This window comes from Strongylocentrotus purpuratus, unplaced genomic scaffold, assembly GCF_000002235.5.
Source record: "Strongylocentrotus purpuratus isolate Spur 01 unplaced genomic scaffold, Spur_5.0 spur5_scaffold_17, whole genome shotgun sequence".
Taxonomy (NCBI): Eukaryota; Metazoa; Echinodermata; class Echinoidea; order Camarodonta; family Strongylocentrotidae; genus Strongylocentrotus; species Strongylocentrotus purpuratus.
In genome coordinates, this window is record NW_022145602.1 from 9,866,484 (window position 1) to 9,884,713 (window position 18,230).

At 39.2% G+C, this 18,230-nt stretch overlaps 1 protein-coding gene across 1 annotated transcript in view; it reads right to left on the bottom strand.

The window, feature by feature from the left end:
- Nucleotides 1-1,862: 1,862 nt before the first annotated feature.
- Nucleotides 1,863-18,230, bottom strand: part of LOC583431 (sialidase-3) — a 16,372-nt gene continuing 4 nt past the window's right edge. The window contains exons 1-10 of the mRNA XM_030988654.1: nucleotides 17,961-18,230; nucleotides 16,787-16,921; nucleotides 13,431-13,485; nucleotides 12,818-12,988; nucleotides 7,394-7,532; nucleotides 5,528-5,621; nucleotides 4,610-4,687; nucleotides 3,967-4,112; nucleotides 2,960-3,154; nucleotides 1,863-2,415 (exon numbers count right to left, since the gene is read on the bottom strand). The exon at nucleotides 17,961-18,230 is cut by the window's right edge and continues 4 nt beyond it. Of these exons, the coding sequence (XP_030844514.1) occupies nucleotides 2,071-2,415; nucleotides 2,960-3,154; nucleotides 3,967-4,112; nucleotides 4,610-4,687; nucleotides 5,528-5,621; nucleotides 7,394-7,532; nucleotides 12,818-12,988; nucleotides 13,431-13,485; nucleotides 16,787-16,921; nucleotides 17,961-18,162 (1,560 nt within the window). The 5' untranslated portion in view covers nucleotides 18,163-18,230 and the 3' untranslated portion in view covers nucleotides 1,863-2,070. The remainder of the gene's footprint in view (nucleotides 2,416-2,959; nucleotides 3,155-3,966; nucleotides 4,113-4,609; nucleotides 4,688-5,527; nucleotides 5,622-7,393; nucleotides 7,533-12,817; nucleotides 12,989-13,430; nucleotides 13,486-16,786; nucleotides 16,922-17,960) is intronic.

Genomic DNA, 18,230 nt, shown 5'->3' on the forward strand with positions numbered 1-18,230 from the left:
AGAAAAGGCTACATTATATACAAGAAACTGTCATCATCAAAGAGGCTCCCGGGACCCTGTTCACAAATCCTTTTTTCAATGACAAAAACCAGTGACAAATCTGCTGATAACCAATCAGAAACAAGGATTTCAGTAGCTTATAACAAAAATTGTCATTTGTCACTGATGACAATGTTTGTGAAATGGGGCCCAGTAATACACATTGCTACATGTCACCATTAAACTAAGCCTCATTGCACCTATCACATTTTATATATGTAGCTTTTTAATTCATTATACTTTAATCATTAAAAGTATTACCCATGCATTATAAGTCATGATCAAATCTCAGTACATTAAACTATTAAATAAGGTTGCTTGTGCAGTGTTTTATGCCATGAAAACATGATTGTCAAATAACAGTGATTACATCTTACAACTTTTCACTCTTCGTTTCCGTTCTCCTATATAGTTTCATTCCATGTCAAAAGCACCGACATGGGATAAAAGGAATTAAGAATGTGATTTTTTAATTTTTTTTGTTCGTTTTACCTTTTGAAGCAGTACAAGATGTTCTATTTAAAGGCAGAATCAACACTAGATCTGTACACAATAAAGCACTCAAATTTGCATTTTATAAAAATAGGCTGGAGAACAAAACACAGAGTTCAAGCAAATATCTTTGGCATTCTAAGGATTAATGAAGATGGCCCTTCATTACATGATCCAAACTACATGTAGGTGCTTCTACAGCTCAAGTACAAACAAAAAATATTCTAATTACATGAAACAAATGTTTCAAGTCAAAAAGTTGCATACCGCTAATATGCATATTTCAGTTTCGATGCTAAAAACACGAGAAACATTGTTTTCTCTCTTCCTACTTTAAAGTTTGAACAACATTTCGAGGGTTCAGTGACACAAAGACGTTACTCCATATTTTGCCAAAATGAGTATTTGATATCAAAATGTTCAGAAAAATATGGGCTTTCCAGGAAACACAAAGACTTAACTCCACCCAACACCCCATGGAAGTCAATGGCTAGTGAAACATAGACTTAACTCCTAAAGGCCCAAGTGCTCAGTGACACATAAACCACTTTTTCTCAAAATGGGCAAAATGGAGTTACGTCTTTGAGTCACTGATCCCTCGATTTACTCTGGTCACGTTGCTCCTGGCTTTATTAAGTTATAGATATAGGCAGGGGCAGACTGGCGTGGGTGAGTTTAGGGGGTTTCACAAACAAGCCACTCAATATTATTGCTTGCGGGCCGATAAAGTAGTAGTCTGATTGTCAGTTGACATAAGATGAATCAAAACAAATTTGAATGAATTTCAGTCCCGGACCACTCCCCGAATATCGGGTTAGGGTTAGGGTTTTGATTGGGTTTTGGGTTAGGTTTAAAGTTTAAATTTAGGTGTAGTGTTTGGTCCACAGGTACAGTTAGGTGTTTGGTCCACAGGTAAAGTTATAGATTCGAATTGTAATTAATTGATCATACAGCAATTGTACCCATAGCATGTGTCATACAATCACTTCAGGACCCTTTTTCAATACCTAAACATTAGCTCACAAAGGTTGAGGCATATTGGATTGATACCATATAAATAATTTCTATTATAGAGTACAAAACTAGTTATTTTGGACCAGATTAATGTTCAATATTACACCTATTTCAGATGGCACAAAAACAAATATGCTTCAAATTTTTTGTTACACATGACCTTAAAAATGATTCCGCAAGTTGGTTCAGATACAGATACACATACATACAATATGCTACACAAGGGGGGTGTTTCACAAAGACTAAGATCGACTTTGAGTTGGACTTAACTATGGCAGGCCGTTCATGCCACTGTATGCTCTCACCAATATGATCTTTAGATATTATTTTCCCAATAATGAATTATCCAAAAATGTGAATTCTGTAGATTTGTGACCATGATTTGTACGTCCATTGATAGACCAATGTCACTAAATAGTGAGAGCAAACAGTAGCATGAACGGCCTGTCATAGTTAAGTCCAACTTAAAGTCAATCTTAACCTTTGTGAAACAAGCCCCAGAACACGTACAGGATGACATCACTGTCACCTACTCGGGGTACTTGCCATTAAACCCTGTAAGACCTGCCCTAAGGTAAAGATCTTAAATCTGGTGTACTCGTACGGCCCTTGCTTTCCACCCTCGAAGAGGAGGCCGAGATGGGGTAGGGATGTCCCATTCGCGTCCGTCATCTCAAAGTAGGTGATGTCCGAGTACGCGGCGAAAACGTCGTGGATACCGAATGGCTGGGACCACGTCTGGCAACCGTCGATGCTGAGGCGGAGGGCGAGGTTCTGTCGCTCGATGCGGTCAGCTGGGTTGGAGAGAATGACCCATGTTTTTTGACCGATGGTGATGCCCTTTGGTCTTGGGAAGGCTATGAGACTTGCCTGGACATGATTAAAGAAGAACATATAACAATCAATAAGTGCTTGACCTTGATGGGGTCCTACAAAGATTGCTGTTTTTTTTGACAAAGTTGCATGTCAGTTTGAATAATTATTAAATAAGAAGACAAAGAAGTCTCTTCGTTCCCTGTTCATTTTTCCTCCTCATTCTCACCTCAAGTAATTAGGTAAATATCATTATTTCCAGCTTCATTTTCATTATTGTCCTTATAATACATGAAATCAAAATAATGAACACATGTCATTATAATCATAATCATCTTGAACATCATCATCGTCGTCGTCGTCGTCGTCGTCGTCATCATCACCACCACCACCACCACCACCACCACCACCACCACCACCATCATCACCATCATCATCATCACCGTCATCACCACCATCGTTACCACAACCAACACCCCCACCATCATCACCATCATCATCATCATCACAATCATCATCATCATCACAATCATCATCATCATCATCATCACCATCATCACCACCACAACTACCACCACCACCACCACCACCATCCCCATACCTGGCATCCACCCGCAGCTCTAGGAGAAGACTTTCCCTGTTTGGTTATCTTCCAGCCCGGTTCAACGAGCTCGTCCTTTAAAATGGTCTCGGAAAGTGTGGCACCCCCATCAAAGCTGTAGATCGCCGCCCTCGTCTGCTGGAAATTAAGCGTCCTGCTGTTCAGGCTCACAACACCGTTATCTAATTCTACAGCCTGAATCAAAATAAAACGTAAATTTGTAATTTCATATCCACCTAATCATGCAAGATGAGTACTTAGATTTCTCTCTCTCTCTGTCTCTCTGTCTCTCTGTCTCCCTTTCTGTCTCTGTCTCTCTGTCTCTCTCTCTCTCTCTCTCTCTCTCTCTCTCTCTCAGTTCTTATTTTCTTCAAAAAAAAATTGCAAACTACATACATATTGAAACAAAACTTGCTACCTGACATCTCGTAAAGTCTTATTATGGTAAATACTGTCTCTGAGAAGAGCCTTACAAAATAACAACAACGTTATCACATTTTTCTGCAATTACTCCAAGACTAAAAGAAAGAAAAAAAACAACACACACACAAACCTGGAAAATGCCTGGTAATTTTGATATCGCAAGCCACCAAAACATGTAGATGTTGAAACATACAAAGGCACCTTAGAAAATGCAGAGGCTTCAAGTAGATTTATTTACACAAAGAAGTAACATCTCCTTCTTACTTTTCGGGGGGGGGGGGTGTTTCACAAAGATCCAAAGTTGGACTTAACAATTATGGAAAGGCGTTAGCATCTATGAAAACATTTGGTAAAAGTTAAGTTAAAAGGCATAAAATGTTAACTCAAATCTTTCATATTTTCTTTTATCTAGGAGATGTCATGTTCTTGATGTGGAATTTATGAAAAGTCTAAAATACTTGAATTTTCCCTTTTGAATATGTTTTGTTTTAAGGCTACAAATGGCTCTCCGAAATGTTTAAGTCCAACTTAGAGCCAAGTTTGATTTAATATCTTTGTGAAACACCCGCCAGATCCAAACTTACCATGACTTCATTGGGATGAATCGGGATGCGGAATGGATCCCGTTTGAATTTAGATCGTCCACCAACGGTCCACGTGATTCCCCCGTCATCACTGTAGATAGCTCGATTGTAGTTACTGCAATTATGGCACAGCCCATTCAGCGATTCTGGAGAAGAAGCAATGTTATAAGCCACATCAGTAATTATACAGTCAAACCTGTCTATAGCGACCGACCAAGAGAAACACAATAAGTGGTTTTTGTTGACAGGCGGTCTTTGTAGACAGGTTCCTTTAGTACATGTTTTTCGTATTTCAGTTTCCATTTGATTCTGTGCATGTTTCACACCAGTACATTTGATTACCATGGTGTCGTGGTCGAGTGGATATGTCACCGGCCTGTCGATCACAAGGTCTGCGGTTGGAGTCCCACCGCGACACTAATGTCCTTTGGCAAGACATTGATCTACATTTGCCACACTCAACCCAGGTGATGTAAATGGGTACCTGGCAGGAAATTCCTTGAAATGCTAGAGCGCCGTAATGGCAGCCGTGCTAAAGTCAGGGTAATAATCTCCCTCTGCGCCTCAGAATAGTTTATTAGATTGATGGCACATTGTAAATGCTGTACTATTATTATTTTTATTATGATGATTGAATACTCACTTCCTCTCTTGTCCTGCGTGAAGTAGTTACATGGAACAACGATTCGACCACACTTCAGTTGAATACTGTGTCCGGGACCTGAAGCGAGGATAGGCGATACAAAGTAAAGTGTGAACACATATCTTTATAAATTTGATAATAATAATCTGAATTCATATAATACAAAACACCTTCTCTAAAGACTCTCTAAGCGCTCTAAAGGTATATTACCCTGGTCATCAGATTCATTCACGCACAATGTACACTATCTTCACTCCCTGGGGAGTATTCCTACCATATGGTTGTCATGAAGGCATATATGCCAAGTACTATACAAAGGCTTTCGTCATCCAGGTCCCAATTCATCTCCTGGGTATGAAGTGGCAAATATAGATTAATACCTTGCCCAATGACATTAGTGCCATGTCGGGGATCAAACCCACAACCTTTGCACTTCAAGTTAATTGCTTAAATCACTCGTCTACGACACCTTTATACATTAATACCACCAGTAGTTTTGTTAATAGAGTGGTGAAGTGTGACGTCATCACAAAACTATTTTTAGAATATCTCAATTTGAACTTTATTTTCCGAAAGAGCATCAAAAATAATGTCCAAATGTTGAAAACCAAATGAATATGTTAAGTATTGGCTGAGATATGACCATCGGAACTCAGTGTTATTTTGCTCTGGTTCATAACATTACGAACCAGAGCAAAATAACACTGAGTTCCTAGGAAATCTTTTCATTCAGATGGTCATATCTTAGCCAATACTCAGCATATTCAGTTGTTTATTTACATTTTGAAATTATTTTTCATGCTCTTTCGGAAAATGAAGTTCAAATTGAGAAATTCTAAAAATTGTTCTTTATGACGTCACGGCTTCAGTACTCTATAAAGCTCCTTTTCACAATACACCAAGCACATGTGGTCTTACCTGGCACCATAAGAACAGGGACGGGATGCATCGTTAGTACAGTCTGATATGAGATGTCTTCATAAGGTGTCCACGTCTCACCAAGGTCATATGTCTGAATATGTAAATAAATTATTGAAGTGAATCAGTAACATTGCTCAGATTCTGAAAAAAATCCTTGATTTAGCTCGTGCTGCAATGATAATTACAAACATTTACATGTAGGTCAGTCAGGAACCCCATGACTTTAACAAGCCGATCGTCTGTCTGATTATCAAGATATTTATGATTGGAAATCAAAATCAAATTTCGCGTTTTCCTACGATTTTTATAACACTGCAGTCTATTGGAGAAAATGAGTATGGTAAAACCGGTCACTCTTTTTGAAGCACTTCATGATCATTTTGCAGCGCAATTTTTTTAGGGCTTCAATATTACACCATATCACACACACTGATAACATGTAGGGCCATGCATCTCAGATTTAACATTGTTAAACGATGCCTTTAAACTCAAGATCTCGAAAAGCATATGTTATTGAAAGGAAATATGCAAGTTTAGAACCATGAAATGAAAAGAAGTACAAACAAAACATTTAAATGCAGAGTATTCTATTGACCCTTTTTCAGATTTACATATACTACCATCTGCAGCATAAAATGTCCTGGGGGGTGTTTCACAAAGATTTTAAGTTGAACTTAACTCTAAGTTGGACTTAAAAATTATAGAAAGCCATTTGTAGCCTTAAAATAAATTAAATTCAAAAAAAAATTGGGAGTATTTTAGACTTTTTATAAATTCCACATCAGGAACATGAAATCTCCCATGATAATTTAAAATATGAATGATTTGAATCAACATTTTATGCCTTTTAAAATAATTTTTACAAAATATTTTCAATGATGCTAACGGCTTTCCATAATTGGTAAGTCCAACTTAGAGATAAGTTCAACTTAGGATCTTTGTGAAACACCCCCCTGATGTGTCGACAGCCTTGTCCCACAATGCATTAACAACAGATGACAATTACATGATGATGCTTGGATACATGAACCGGAAATCGCTCATGTATGCTTTCACCAACAGATGGCGCAATTGAAGATACATTATTATCACCGTGGTAGTAATGTCGGTAAATAACCCTGCCACACACAAATGATACCAAACGATTTGAGATCAAACACTCTTTCCTAAGATGTTTAATAATTTACTATTCATAGATGATTTTTAAAGGTTATACAAAGTTTTGGTATGGGGTCATGGATTTGGTTCAAATGAACATATTGGAAGCATGTGCAATCCTACGACATTCAGTGATCGTTGTCGCGGTTGAAATCGAGTCTTAGGTTATGAAATTGTAAATAATAAACTCGTTATGTTGTATAGCTCCCTCTTAAGGTCGAGATATTAATTAAGCTATAAAGCAATGTTTCTTGACTAAACTCGACCGATTAGCTATTCCTGTTTGGATATTATATATTACAACTACATATTCTGAGATTTTCATGGTCGCAGCTACCACTGTACGGTCGTAGGCGCTTTTTGAAATTTATCAAAATTTACCGGGAGCACCGGTAAATGTTTATATTTAGATTTTCTCGAAAGTAGAAGTGTTTTAGGGACTAAATTTTCTAGTGCTTATAAGACATCCACAGGGGCATCCAAATATATCAAAATTGTAAAGAATCACTATCCACCCAATTTTCAAAATTTCCCAAAACTTTGTATTACCTTTAAAATAATCAGCAATTTTCTAGGTGTAAACTTTTTTTTTTTTACTCACACTGTACATGCACAAACCAAGTGTCACAAGAAATTTAATGCCAAGCATACAACATGTATGCCATTGTGTCAAATATCGAATTTCAGTCTTGTTTTGAAACATACCTTCATTATATACATCTTGGACATGGGAAACCTGGGGAACGCCATCATATCTTGGAAGGAGAGTTCCGTGGGAAAAGCGGAAAATACCAGGACGATGGCATCATTCACCTTATCTACGATTGGACTTGGGTTATTTATCCTGTACAGGATTAAGAAAAAGATCAGGGAATAAATGTAACATTAAAGACCGTCAATACTATTGGGCCAGAAGGGATTAGACTACCCAGCCAGGTAACTGACAGGTGGCAATCTCATCATCTCAGCTCTCAACTAACATAAGAAAAAAAGGATCATGGGGGACCAACAGGCACCGATTGGGGAAGTTTGCCAAATAGAGGGAGCAAGTAGCTACAAGTAGGACAGTGGGGCTTTAAAGGGACTTGGTAACATTGTTCAGATGAGAGAAAATGGTGCTAAGGTAGTGACTTCAATGCTAGATGTACAATAAAAGAATTCTGAAAGTTTGAGTGACAAACAGGCCATTATTAATGATGCAAATTGAAAACAAGGGAAACGCTCTCGGCGGTCTCGCCTGCATAACGCAATTCAATGTGATAAACCAGAACGTCAATGACGTAGCGCTCATCCGCATCTCACAACAACAAATATCGTAAATTTTATGTGGTACACTTTTGAACTGGTCAAAAAATAGAAATTTGATGCCCTGGAAGGGACATAATTTCATTTCATTTGCATAAAGTACCATAAATAATCAATGGAGCAAAATCTCACAATTCTGTGTAGAAGTTTATTGTTCCAAATTTAGCTCTACCAGATAAGGCAAAATTGGTCAAGAAATGAGGGAAAAGAAGCAATTTTTGTTATTTTTGGAATAAATTTGCATAAATTACCATAATTAATTAATGGAGAACAATTTCAAAATTCTGTGTAGAAGTTTAGTGTACCAAAGTTAGCTCTACCATATAAAGCAAACCAAATCAAAATCGGTCGAGAAATGAAGGAGAAGAAGCCTTTTTTTGTGATTTCGAATAAATTTGCATAAATTAGCATAGATAATGAATTTCACGATTCTGTGTAGAAATTTTAAATCCCCTCCTAGCCCTATCATATGAAACAATCAGAATCAAAATCGGTTGAAAAATAACGAAGAAGAAGCATTTTGAAAATCTTAATGTTGATGCCACAACAAAGTCTAAGTTTGTTGACCTTAAATGGCCTTTGACCTTAACTTAGAGACCTGAAATTCTACTCACATGATTGGGGAGACTTGATAACCCTATAGTCCAAGTTTCATTGACTAAGAACTTATACTTTCAAAATTATATCAAAAATTCAAAAACTTAACCTTAGGTTAAGTTTTCGATGATGATGCTACAACATAGTCCAAGTCTGTTGACCTGAAATGACCTTTGACCTTGACTTTGTGATCTGAAATTCTACTCACATGATTGGGGATACTTGATTACCATATAGTCAAAGTTTCATTGACTAAGAACTTATACTTTAAAAATTATACCAAAAATTCAAAAACTTAACCTTAGGTTAAGTTTTTGATGTTGACGCCGTCGCCGTCGCCGTCGCCGTCGCCGTCGCCGCCGCCGTCACCGGAAAAGCGGCGCCTATGTCTCGCTTTTTGCTACGCAGGCGAGACAAAAACTGATCTTATCAATTCCAGAATACTCCCAACTATATTATTATAATTTAATTACATTTTAGGTATATGTAAATTGTCACAAAGCAATGAGAAGGCTCTCTATACTTCAAGACATTTAAGTGTTGAAATGTTTTTCAAAGCCTGTCTTTTGTCTTAGTTTCATGGAAAAAAACGGTAGGGAACATTAAAAAATTGTTGGGATAATTTTGAGGGTGTCGCACAGTGACGCCTTCAAAGAAAACAATAAATATCTTTGTGATTTGAGAAATTTTTCAGGACTTTTTTGCATGTTAGAGGGTTAATAAAGTAGGAGGAATATAAACAGTAACATTTCATACAAAAATTATGCACTTTTTTTCATCAACTGGAACATTTTATATTTATTATATATTTCATATGCTGCATTTTTAAATGCTGTAGTATTATTATTATTAAACTAGCAGGACCCGCGGAAATCCGCGGGATTCTAGAGGGGGCGGGGGATGTAAATAGATATATAGAGACTGCCTAAATTAAAACCACCAAGAACTTTATTTGCCATTCAGGCCATTAAAAAAATATACATGTTTAGCGTCCCCGCCCGTTTCCTTTTTGGGGGCCGCCTCCTATTTTTTTTTTTTTGAAATTTTTTTGAATTTTTTTTTTTCTGAAAGAAAAAAAACAGCGTCCCCGCCTGCTTCCTTTTAGGGGGCCGCCTCCTATTTTTTTTTTTTTTTTTAATTATTATTATTATTTTTTTTTATTTTTTATTTTTAAATTTTGTAATTGTTTATTTTTTTAAATTTTTTTTAAATTTTTTTTTGAAAGAAGAAAAAACAGTGTCCCCGCCTGCTTCCTTTTTGGGGGCCGCCTCCTATTTTTTATTTATTTTTTTTATTTTTTTTTAATTTTAATTTTTTTATTTTTTGAAAGAAAAAAAAGATGAAAAGCACTGCTAAAATGTATTTCTGATTTTAAAAAAGAAAAAAAAAAATTGTCGGCCGCTATCTTGAAAAATAGCCAGAATGTCAGGGAAAATGTACGGAGCAGCCTTTTTGAAAGAAAGAAAGAAAAAAAAAGGGCCTCCTCCTTCCCATTTTTCGAAAAAACAGGACGCTAAACATTTTTTTTTTTAAATTTGGCCTTACACTGTATATAAAAATAAAAAAACGATCCAACTGTACCTGTAGTTATTCTTTAAGCCACTGGAACTGCGTAGAGTTCCGTAGTGTGGCGTACCGACTACGCAGAAATTAGGCTGCGTATTAATGGGAAAATAGTCCCTGCGTAGGTTATGCGTAGGCTGGAGTACAGGTTTGCTTATGGTTGCTTACTGTGTAGAAAGCTTTTACTGCTTTGACGATCTGGCGTAGGGTAGCGTACTGTTGCGTAGTCATGTAGCATAGTGTTGCGTAAAAAGGCGTACTTTCTGCGTCAAGTTTCTACGCCGAAACTACGCGAAAAAAATTAAACATGTTGAATTGTTTTCGTTCATCTTGCGTACCTCTTTCCGTCCCTCAGCATATAGTAACGTAGGCCAGCGTAGTTGGTACGCAACACTACGCAACTCTACGTATTGACCCCACGCCAATTAGTGACCCGCAAGTGTCACAAATAAAGTATTAAAAATATGCTCATCTGACCCTAATTAAACGCCTAAACCCCCCGAGCTTTCGGGGGTTTATGGCCCCTTGAAACCCGTGGATCCCACGCCTATATTGTATATACACTCAACTCGCCGCGATCTGATCTCTCCCCCCCCCCCCCCCCCCCAACTTTGAAGAACGTAACCCCCCGAGCTTTTGGGGGTTTATGGCCCCTTGAAACCCGTGGACCCCACGCCTATATTATATATACGCTCAACTCAGGACCCGCGGAAATCCGCGGGATTCTAGAGGGGGGGGGCGCAGGCAAAAAATTAAGTTTTTTCATTTCGGGGGCTCGATCATTTCCAATTTTTGGGAAATTTTCGGGGGCTACTTTTTCAACTTTCGGGGGCTCTTTTTTCTGGGGCTACTTTTTCATTAATTCATAAAAGGATAGGTCTACACTTTGTAGAGATTTGTTTAGTAGGCTAAGGTTTCAGGCTTAATACTTCATAATTGCCTATTTAAAAAAAAAAAACATTTTTCTAGAACAATAACTAAGTTTTCATGCATTGATTTGATGCAAGAACTGTAACATAATTAATAGACCCTAGATTGTGATTATTTCTGACCATGAATTTCGATAATCATTTTTCAAAGTAAAATTTTCACAAGAAAATCAGACAGTCGTTTAAAAACGTAGACATTAGTAATACTTTTACTAATTCTAAGCTCAGGTTTCGTAAATCTATTCACGAAACTATATTGAAATCGCGGCAATAATGATGCAAACCAACAGATAACAATTTCAAAGTGTCAAATCTCTTCGACTCGAGCTCAGCTCAGCTTAACTCACACACACTCCAGCGTAACAAAAAGCTCGAACACCGACGCCGCAGGCTTCGGACGCCTGCAGTGCGCGGTGCCGGGGTTACACTGCACTGTGAGTACTGTATGTGTGAGGACTGAAGGCAGCTTGCGACATGAACTGTCAGTCCAATGGTTTTCTTGTGAAAACTTTCCTTTAGAAAATGATAATCAAAAATGTAGTATACATTAACCGTCATAATCACAAAATAAGCTTTGATTTCATACCTCCATTCACGAAAACTATATAAAAATCGCGGCAATCATGATGGAAATAGGTCTCTAAGTTTGGACGTCGACGGGAAGCCCCGTGTATAATTGTGCAGCTACTACATGCAAAGCACATCCTAGCTACTACAAAGCACATCCTATAGCAAGACGCTCTACTCTCGGTAATCCCGCCCTTTGCATAGAGCATTTAATACGCAACTTAATGTGAGTGGATGGTCATCGGTAGTGTGTCTACGGATGTCATGTTGCATATCCATGAGGTATCTCTGTCGTCACGCATATCGTGCATTATGCATGTCGCGTCTGTTTTCGCCCTGGACGTCGACACGGAGGAGGACCTCGGGCGGAGTATAGCCAATTCGCTAGAGTAGACTCTCCCGCGGACGATGGCACCGGGCACGGGTACCCCGAGGGCAGGGTTCAGGAGGAGATAGCCGCACCAACTTGGGTCGGCGATCTCATTAAAAAACAATAGAATACAAAGGCTCGCCGAGACGTCGCGCCCCCCGCGGAGCCTTAGCGTATTATTATTATAGATGTGTATTTTATGTGAAAATATTCATTGCAGACTGAACAATATCAGTTGCAACAATAACGTTGCAACTAGAACAGGGTTAGCACAATATGAAATGGATCCACATTTCGTATTGACAGTCTTTAACATGAAGTTCAGTGGTGAGAGAAAATCACACAAGACGTACAAAAGGCAACTACATGTACTAAAAACATGGCCTTGAGAGGTGAAATTTTTTTTTGCTAAACTGCTATGATATGAATGGCACACGATTTGGTTCTGACCTAGCATGATTTGCTAGATCAGTTTCAACTTGTGTATCGTGCTTAGGAGAACGGCGCAACTCGCTTGAAGGGGCTGTGTAGCATGACGAGACTACTTGTCTTTTCCATGGCCTGACTGAGGGCCAATCGGGTACAATATGACTACGGACTACGCGACCGCAGTATTCATGTGCGTGCAACATTCGCGAACGCAAGTGCACGCTGACCATTAATCAAGTCCTTTCATTTACGTGCAGTTGACCAACAGAAGTCGTAGACGGCATTAACCAATATTTGCCATGCTGCACCCCCTTTAAGCACTCCTGCTGGCCCCATGTCAGTGTGATGAAGAAAAGGAAATACACCTACCTGAATGCGGGCAGATTAACAAGGAGCTTAATCGTCCCCCAGCTAATCTCTCGCCCCTCTACCAACCCCCTCCTCACGACCATCATGATGTTCCCAAAGTCCTTGAGCCCATCAAACCTGGCCTCGCTGAAGGCTAAGAAAGTCTGCTTGTGGTAGACCAGCGCCGGTATCCTGAAACGAACATGCGAAAGATGGTGTAAAGATGAAGTCTTAAAGGCTGTTTGTACTAGTTTGACTAGGAGGAATAAGACCACCCAGGGTGGTCACTGACAGGTGGCTATCTCATCAACTCCCCCCCCCCCCCCCCATTTTCTGCCTCTTTCTGTATCGGTCTATAGAGCTGTCTCTGTCTCTCTCTCTGTCTCTGTCTATATCTGTCTCTGTCTCTATCTATGTCTATATCTGTCTCTCTGTCTCTGTCTGTATCTGTCTGTCTTTGTCTGTCTCTCTCTGTCTCTCTTTCTGTCTCTGTCTCTGTCTATATCTGTCTCTTTCTGTCTCTGTCTCTCTCTGTCTCTCTCTGTCTCTCTTTCCCTCTATAATCTATCTCTTCCTCCATGCGACTCAGTCCATCCTGTAGCTAAGCATACATCTCTGAAGGCTAATCTCTTACCTTGGTTTAAAGACCGGAAGTCCTGACGCCTGGATGGCTGCAGCGTCAAAAAGAGCTGGTGGAAGAAAAAAAAAGAAAAAATACAGGCAATCAAAATATAGTCAAACCTGCTTTGGTGACCACCTGTCTACAAAGACCACATTTTGTTTTGTTCCCCTTGAGAATGGTTTCTCATTGAAACATTGAAACCAAGGAATCTGTCTACAAAAGACCACTTTTTGCGTCTCCCTTGGGTGGTCGCTATAGACAGGTTTGACTGTAGTAACAGAAAGTGCCTTTGAAAATAAAGCTCAACATGACAATACAGGATTCCCACAGAAATTTGGAAACCAAATTCTATAATTTTCCACAAACTGGATGAGTATCATTTTGGTATATGGGTTGCAGCATCCAAGCTTCGTACAAATACCTCACAGTGTTACATATTATGTCATGTTTGTGATGGCCTCTGCGGCTCTTTCTCCCCTCACAATTTCCTCACAATTAAATTCACTGACAACAATTCTCTACAGAAGTTATCTCGCATCTTGGAATACATGTACATGTATGTCCCATTTTATGACATGGATGTACCAAATCAATATTCTTTGTTTTTTATGGCTCTGCCTCCCCTCACAATTTCTATGACTTTCCATGATTTTCCAGAAAAGAGATTTTTCCTTGACCATAGGTACATTGTATGTCTTCATCAGCTCGAGATTAACAAATAGCCTGCTATTTCTGATTTGGAAAATAAGCCCAAAGTTATAAATCACGTCTTTATCAGCTCGAGAATCGATCTCGAAACTCGAAACTTGTGCTCCAGATATTTTGCTCAACGTTCGCGCATAGTGCAAATCTAGTAAAAAAAACTTAGACAAAAACTAGTCTAAGATATTTTGGGATGATTATCTCGACCAAATATCCCGCTAATCGCAACTGCGGGCTGAAGAAGACGCAAATTATCTGGATAATTTGCGATCGGGATAGTTAAAATAGCGGGTTATTTGGCAATCTAGAGCTGATGAAGAGAACCCAGTAAGATGAGAGGGACTACATGTACATCTCCAATATTCTCCTGCTAATTCAGTTAATTCATATTTACCATTATTTACTATCAATCTATTCCCACTTAAAGCCCCACTGCACTACATATACATTGTAGCTACTTGCGCCCTCTATATACATGTAGCAAACAATGCCTTATCGGTGCCTGTTGGTCCCCCATAATCTCCTTTTTCTTATGTTAATTGAGAGCTGATTTGATGAGATAACCACCTGCCAGTGACCTTGCAGAGAGGTATAATCCCCCTTATCAAACTAGTACAGACAGGCTTTAACAGATTTATAGTATTTGAAAATAAGAAGAAATGAATCAGACCATTCTGTGGGCACAGGCATGAAAATGATTGTGTCCATAAATTCATGTCATCTTCTTTAATAGGTACTTGTACTCAAATATATGCTATGGCATTTCAATCTAGCATGCATCAATAAATATGAACACTGTTAATTGGGTAATGTCACCAGTATGTTGTGCCTAGACTAAAGATATAATGTAATTACATTTAAATGAAATACAAAATATCAAACAAATGAAAACATTAAACAACGTGAAATGCAAACTATTACACAAGAGAAACATCAAAAAAGTGAAATGCAAAATATGAAACATCAGAAAACATTAAAAAACATGAAATGGTAAATATTTCACAAGAGAAAACGTTAAAATACAAACAAAATAATATTTTATGCTCCTTTATTTATCACAACATGTTTGCAAATTCGAACTGAGATTAGAGTTCAAATTTTGTTGATGGACTGGGCCATGGGATTGAAACACAACTGAAAAAATTCAAAGAGAAGATTAGAAATTTTAAAATAGCCATTCATTATGTTGATCGAAAAATCCAAGACTTGCGCAGAAGTTTTAGTTTAATGATCCCAAGGTCTACACAATTATATCCCCACAAGTGTTCAATTATACAAAAGAGGAAGATAATAATTTGATCAGATGTTAGTACTGTCCAATGTATTTTTTTTTTCTTGCTTTATATCTTGCTTTATTATTTTCTTCTATTTATAGCCTACAGGTACATTATATATACAGTGAGCTTACATGTAGTAAGCAAGGGTACACACTCCCATGTGCATACAAAGCACATACATATGTAGATGATATTCACTGACATCATGAACTAACAGAAGTTTTCTCACATCTTGGAATATGTCCCATTTTATGACATGGATGAACAAAATCAATATTCCTTGTGTATTCAAGGCAGGGTCAGGGTTATTGTATTAATAATACACACAATAGAACCAGTAGACCGGAGGTAATTTTTTTTTTTTTTGGCAATTTGCTTTGTCGCCTTATTATTTGTACAAGCAATTATGAACAAAGTCATACGATGATGAGAAAATCTAGTTTGGGCAACCTCTACCACTTTGTTTTCAATGTCTCTAATTGCCTCCCTCTCACTCTCATTGCCACTCTCTCTCGCTCGCTCTCTCTCTCTCTCTCTCTCTCTCTCTTTCTCTCTCTCTCGCTCTCTCCCTCTCTCTCTAGATTATATTTAAAACAGGTTGGTAATGATATCAAATGTTTCTTTCTTGTTTTTATCTCTATCCCTCTCTCTCTCTCTCTCTCTCTCCCTCCCTCCCTCTCTCTTCATTCCCCCTTTTTTTCTTTGCCTATTATTCTTACTGACAATATTTTTTGTTTCATTTACAAATTTTCCAATTGAATTGCTTGAATGTGTAACGGTTGTATCATGTTGATTATGTTCATTACCTAACGTTAATACATGTATTACCCATTCAACACCCACAAAAACAAACTTGAACACACATGTACAAACATATAAAAAATGTATCAAACTGACAGGGGCTCCAATAAATTAGAGGGTGACACCCCATTGAAAAGATCCTCCTCCTCCTCCTCCTCCTCCTCCTCCTCCTCCTCCTCCTCCTCCTCCTCCTCCTCCTCCTCCTCCTCCTCCTCCTCCTCCTCCTCCTCCTCCTCCTCCTCCTCCTCCTCCTCCTCCTCCTCCTCCTCCTCCTCCTCCTCCTCCTCCTCCTCCTCCTCCTCCTCCTCCTCCTCCTCCTCCTCCTCCTCCTCCTCCTCCTCCTCCTCCTCCTCCTCCTCCTCCTCCTCCTCCTCCTCCTCCTCCTCCTCCTCCTCCTCCTCCTCCTCCTCCTCCTCCTCCTCTTCTTCTTCTTCTTCTTCTTCCTGAATATCTGTTGGAATATGTGGTAATCTGACTACCAGCCTGTTTCTTCTCATCAACTTCTCACGGTTTATTCAAAATGGTCTAGGAATGCCCCTGGTAACAAAACTGAAATGAATTTTATGAATTAATTATTTGATAACTTACATTCAACATCTCGAGGCCAGGGTGGTGTTGAAGGCAGATGAGACTGGTGTAACAGTTTCTGAAGTACAGGCTTCTCAAGGCGGATCCGAGGTCCCATAGATGAGTTCAGGTTACCATTCGGTACAGTGCATGTCTCTGACGATAACAACAATAAGTAGACCAGTGTCAAATGTAAATTCAGATCTTGATCTCATTTCTTTTGGCATGAACTTATAAATAATCTTTAAGCTACATGTATATATATTCAAGTATATATTCAAGTACAAATCTCTCATTTCTGACAGTAGTAGACACTCTAATCTAACTTGTTTGTATGGGGTGAATTAAACAGCTACATGTATTTCTTCTTTGCCATCTCCCCCTCCTATCTTTGTCTAGTATTTCTCCATCTTCTTTACCCTCTTCTTCCAATCTTCTTTTCTATTTCATTCTCCACTCATTATTTCTTTCTTATGCTCTTATTGCCAAAACATTCCCCTTTTACTCTGTCTCACCTTCTCCACGGTTCCACCCTCTTTTGAGTTATGTCCATTACCACAGTCCTCCTTTTAATCATCTTCTTCACAACCATCACAACTCTTCATCAGCAGCATCATCATCTCATCTTCACATTCTTTGTAATGTTTTATCCTTGTTATTCTTCCTTTCCTTCTTAAAAAACCGTCAACCATTTCCACTACATTTTCCCTATTTTCTTTCCCATCGTCATTATCATCATTCTCCTCGTCCTCCTCGTCGTCCTCCTCCCCCTCCTCTTCCTCCTCCTCCACCCCTATTTTCTCCTTGTTTTTCTTCCTTTCCTTCTTCATCAACATCAACCATTCCACTATATTTCCCTCATTTTCTTTCCTATCAAATTTATCATAATTTTCCTCCTCCTCCTCGGCTCCTCCCCCTCCCCCTCCCCCTCCCCCCCCCCTCCTCCTCCTCCTCCTTCTCCTTCTTCCCCTCCTCCTCCTCCTCCTCCTTCTTCCCCTCCTCCTCCTCCTCCTCCTCCTCCTCCACCTCCTCCTTCTCCTTCTCCTCCTCCTCCTCCCCCTCCTCCTCCTCCTCCTCCTTCTCCTCCTCCTCCTCCTCCTTCTCGGCTCCTCCTCCTCCTCCTCCTCCTCCTCGGCTCCTCCTCCTCCTCCTCCTCCGCCTCCCCCTCCTCCTTCCCCCCTCCTCATCATCTTACCATTATTAGCCACAGGTGCACTTCTCCTCAGTGGTAAATTCATCTTCTGCTTCAGTCTCTGTATCCTGTCTATCTGGGCACTCTCCAAGAAATTCATGTTCGACAGGCCTGACTTGCTCCCGGACATGAAGAGCAGGATGGACCCCAGGACGGCTGCCGTCCCCAGCAGGACAACCAGGCGTCGTAGGTGCCAGATCCTCATGGTGAATGGATTCTGTAACTGGTTCCAACTTCCATCAATGTAGGCAGTTTTCTTGGCCTGCGGTTATC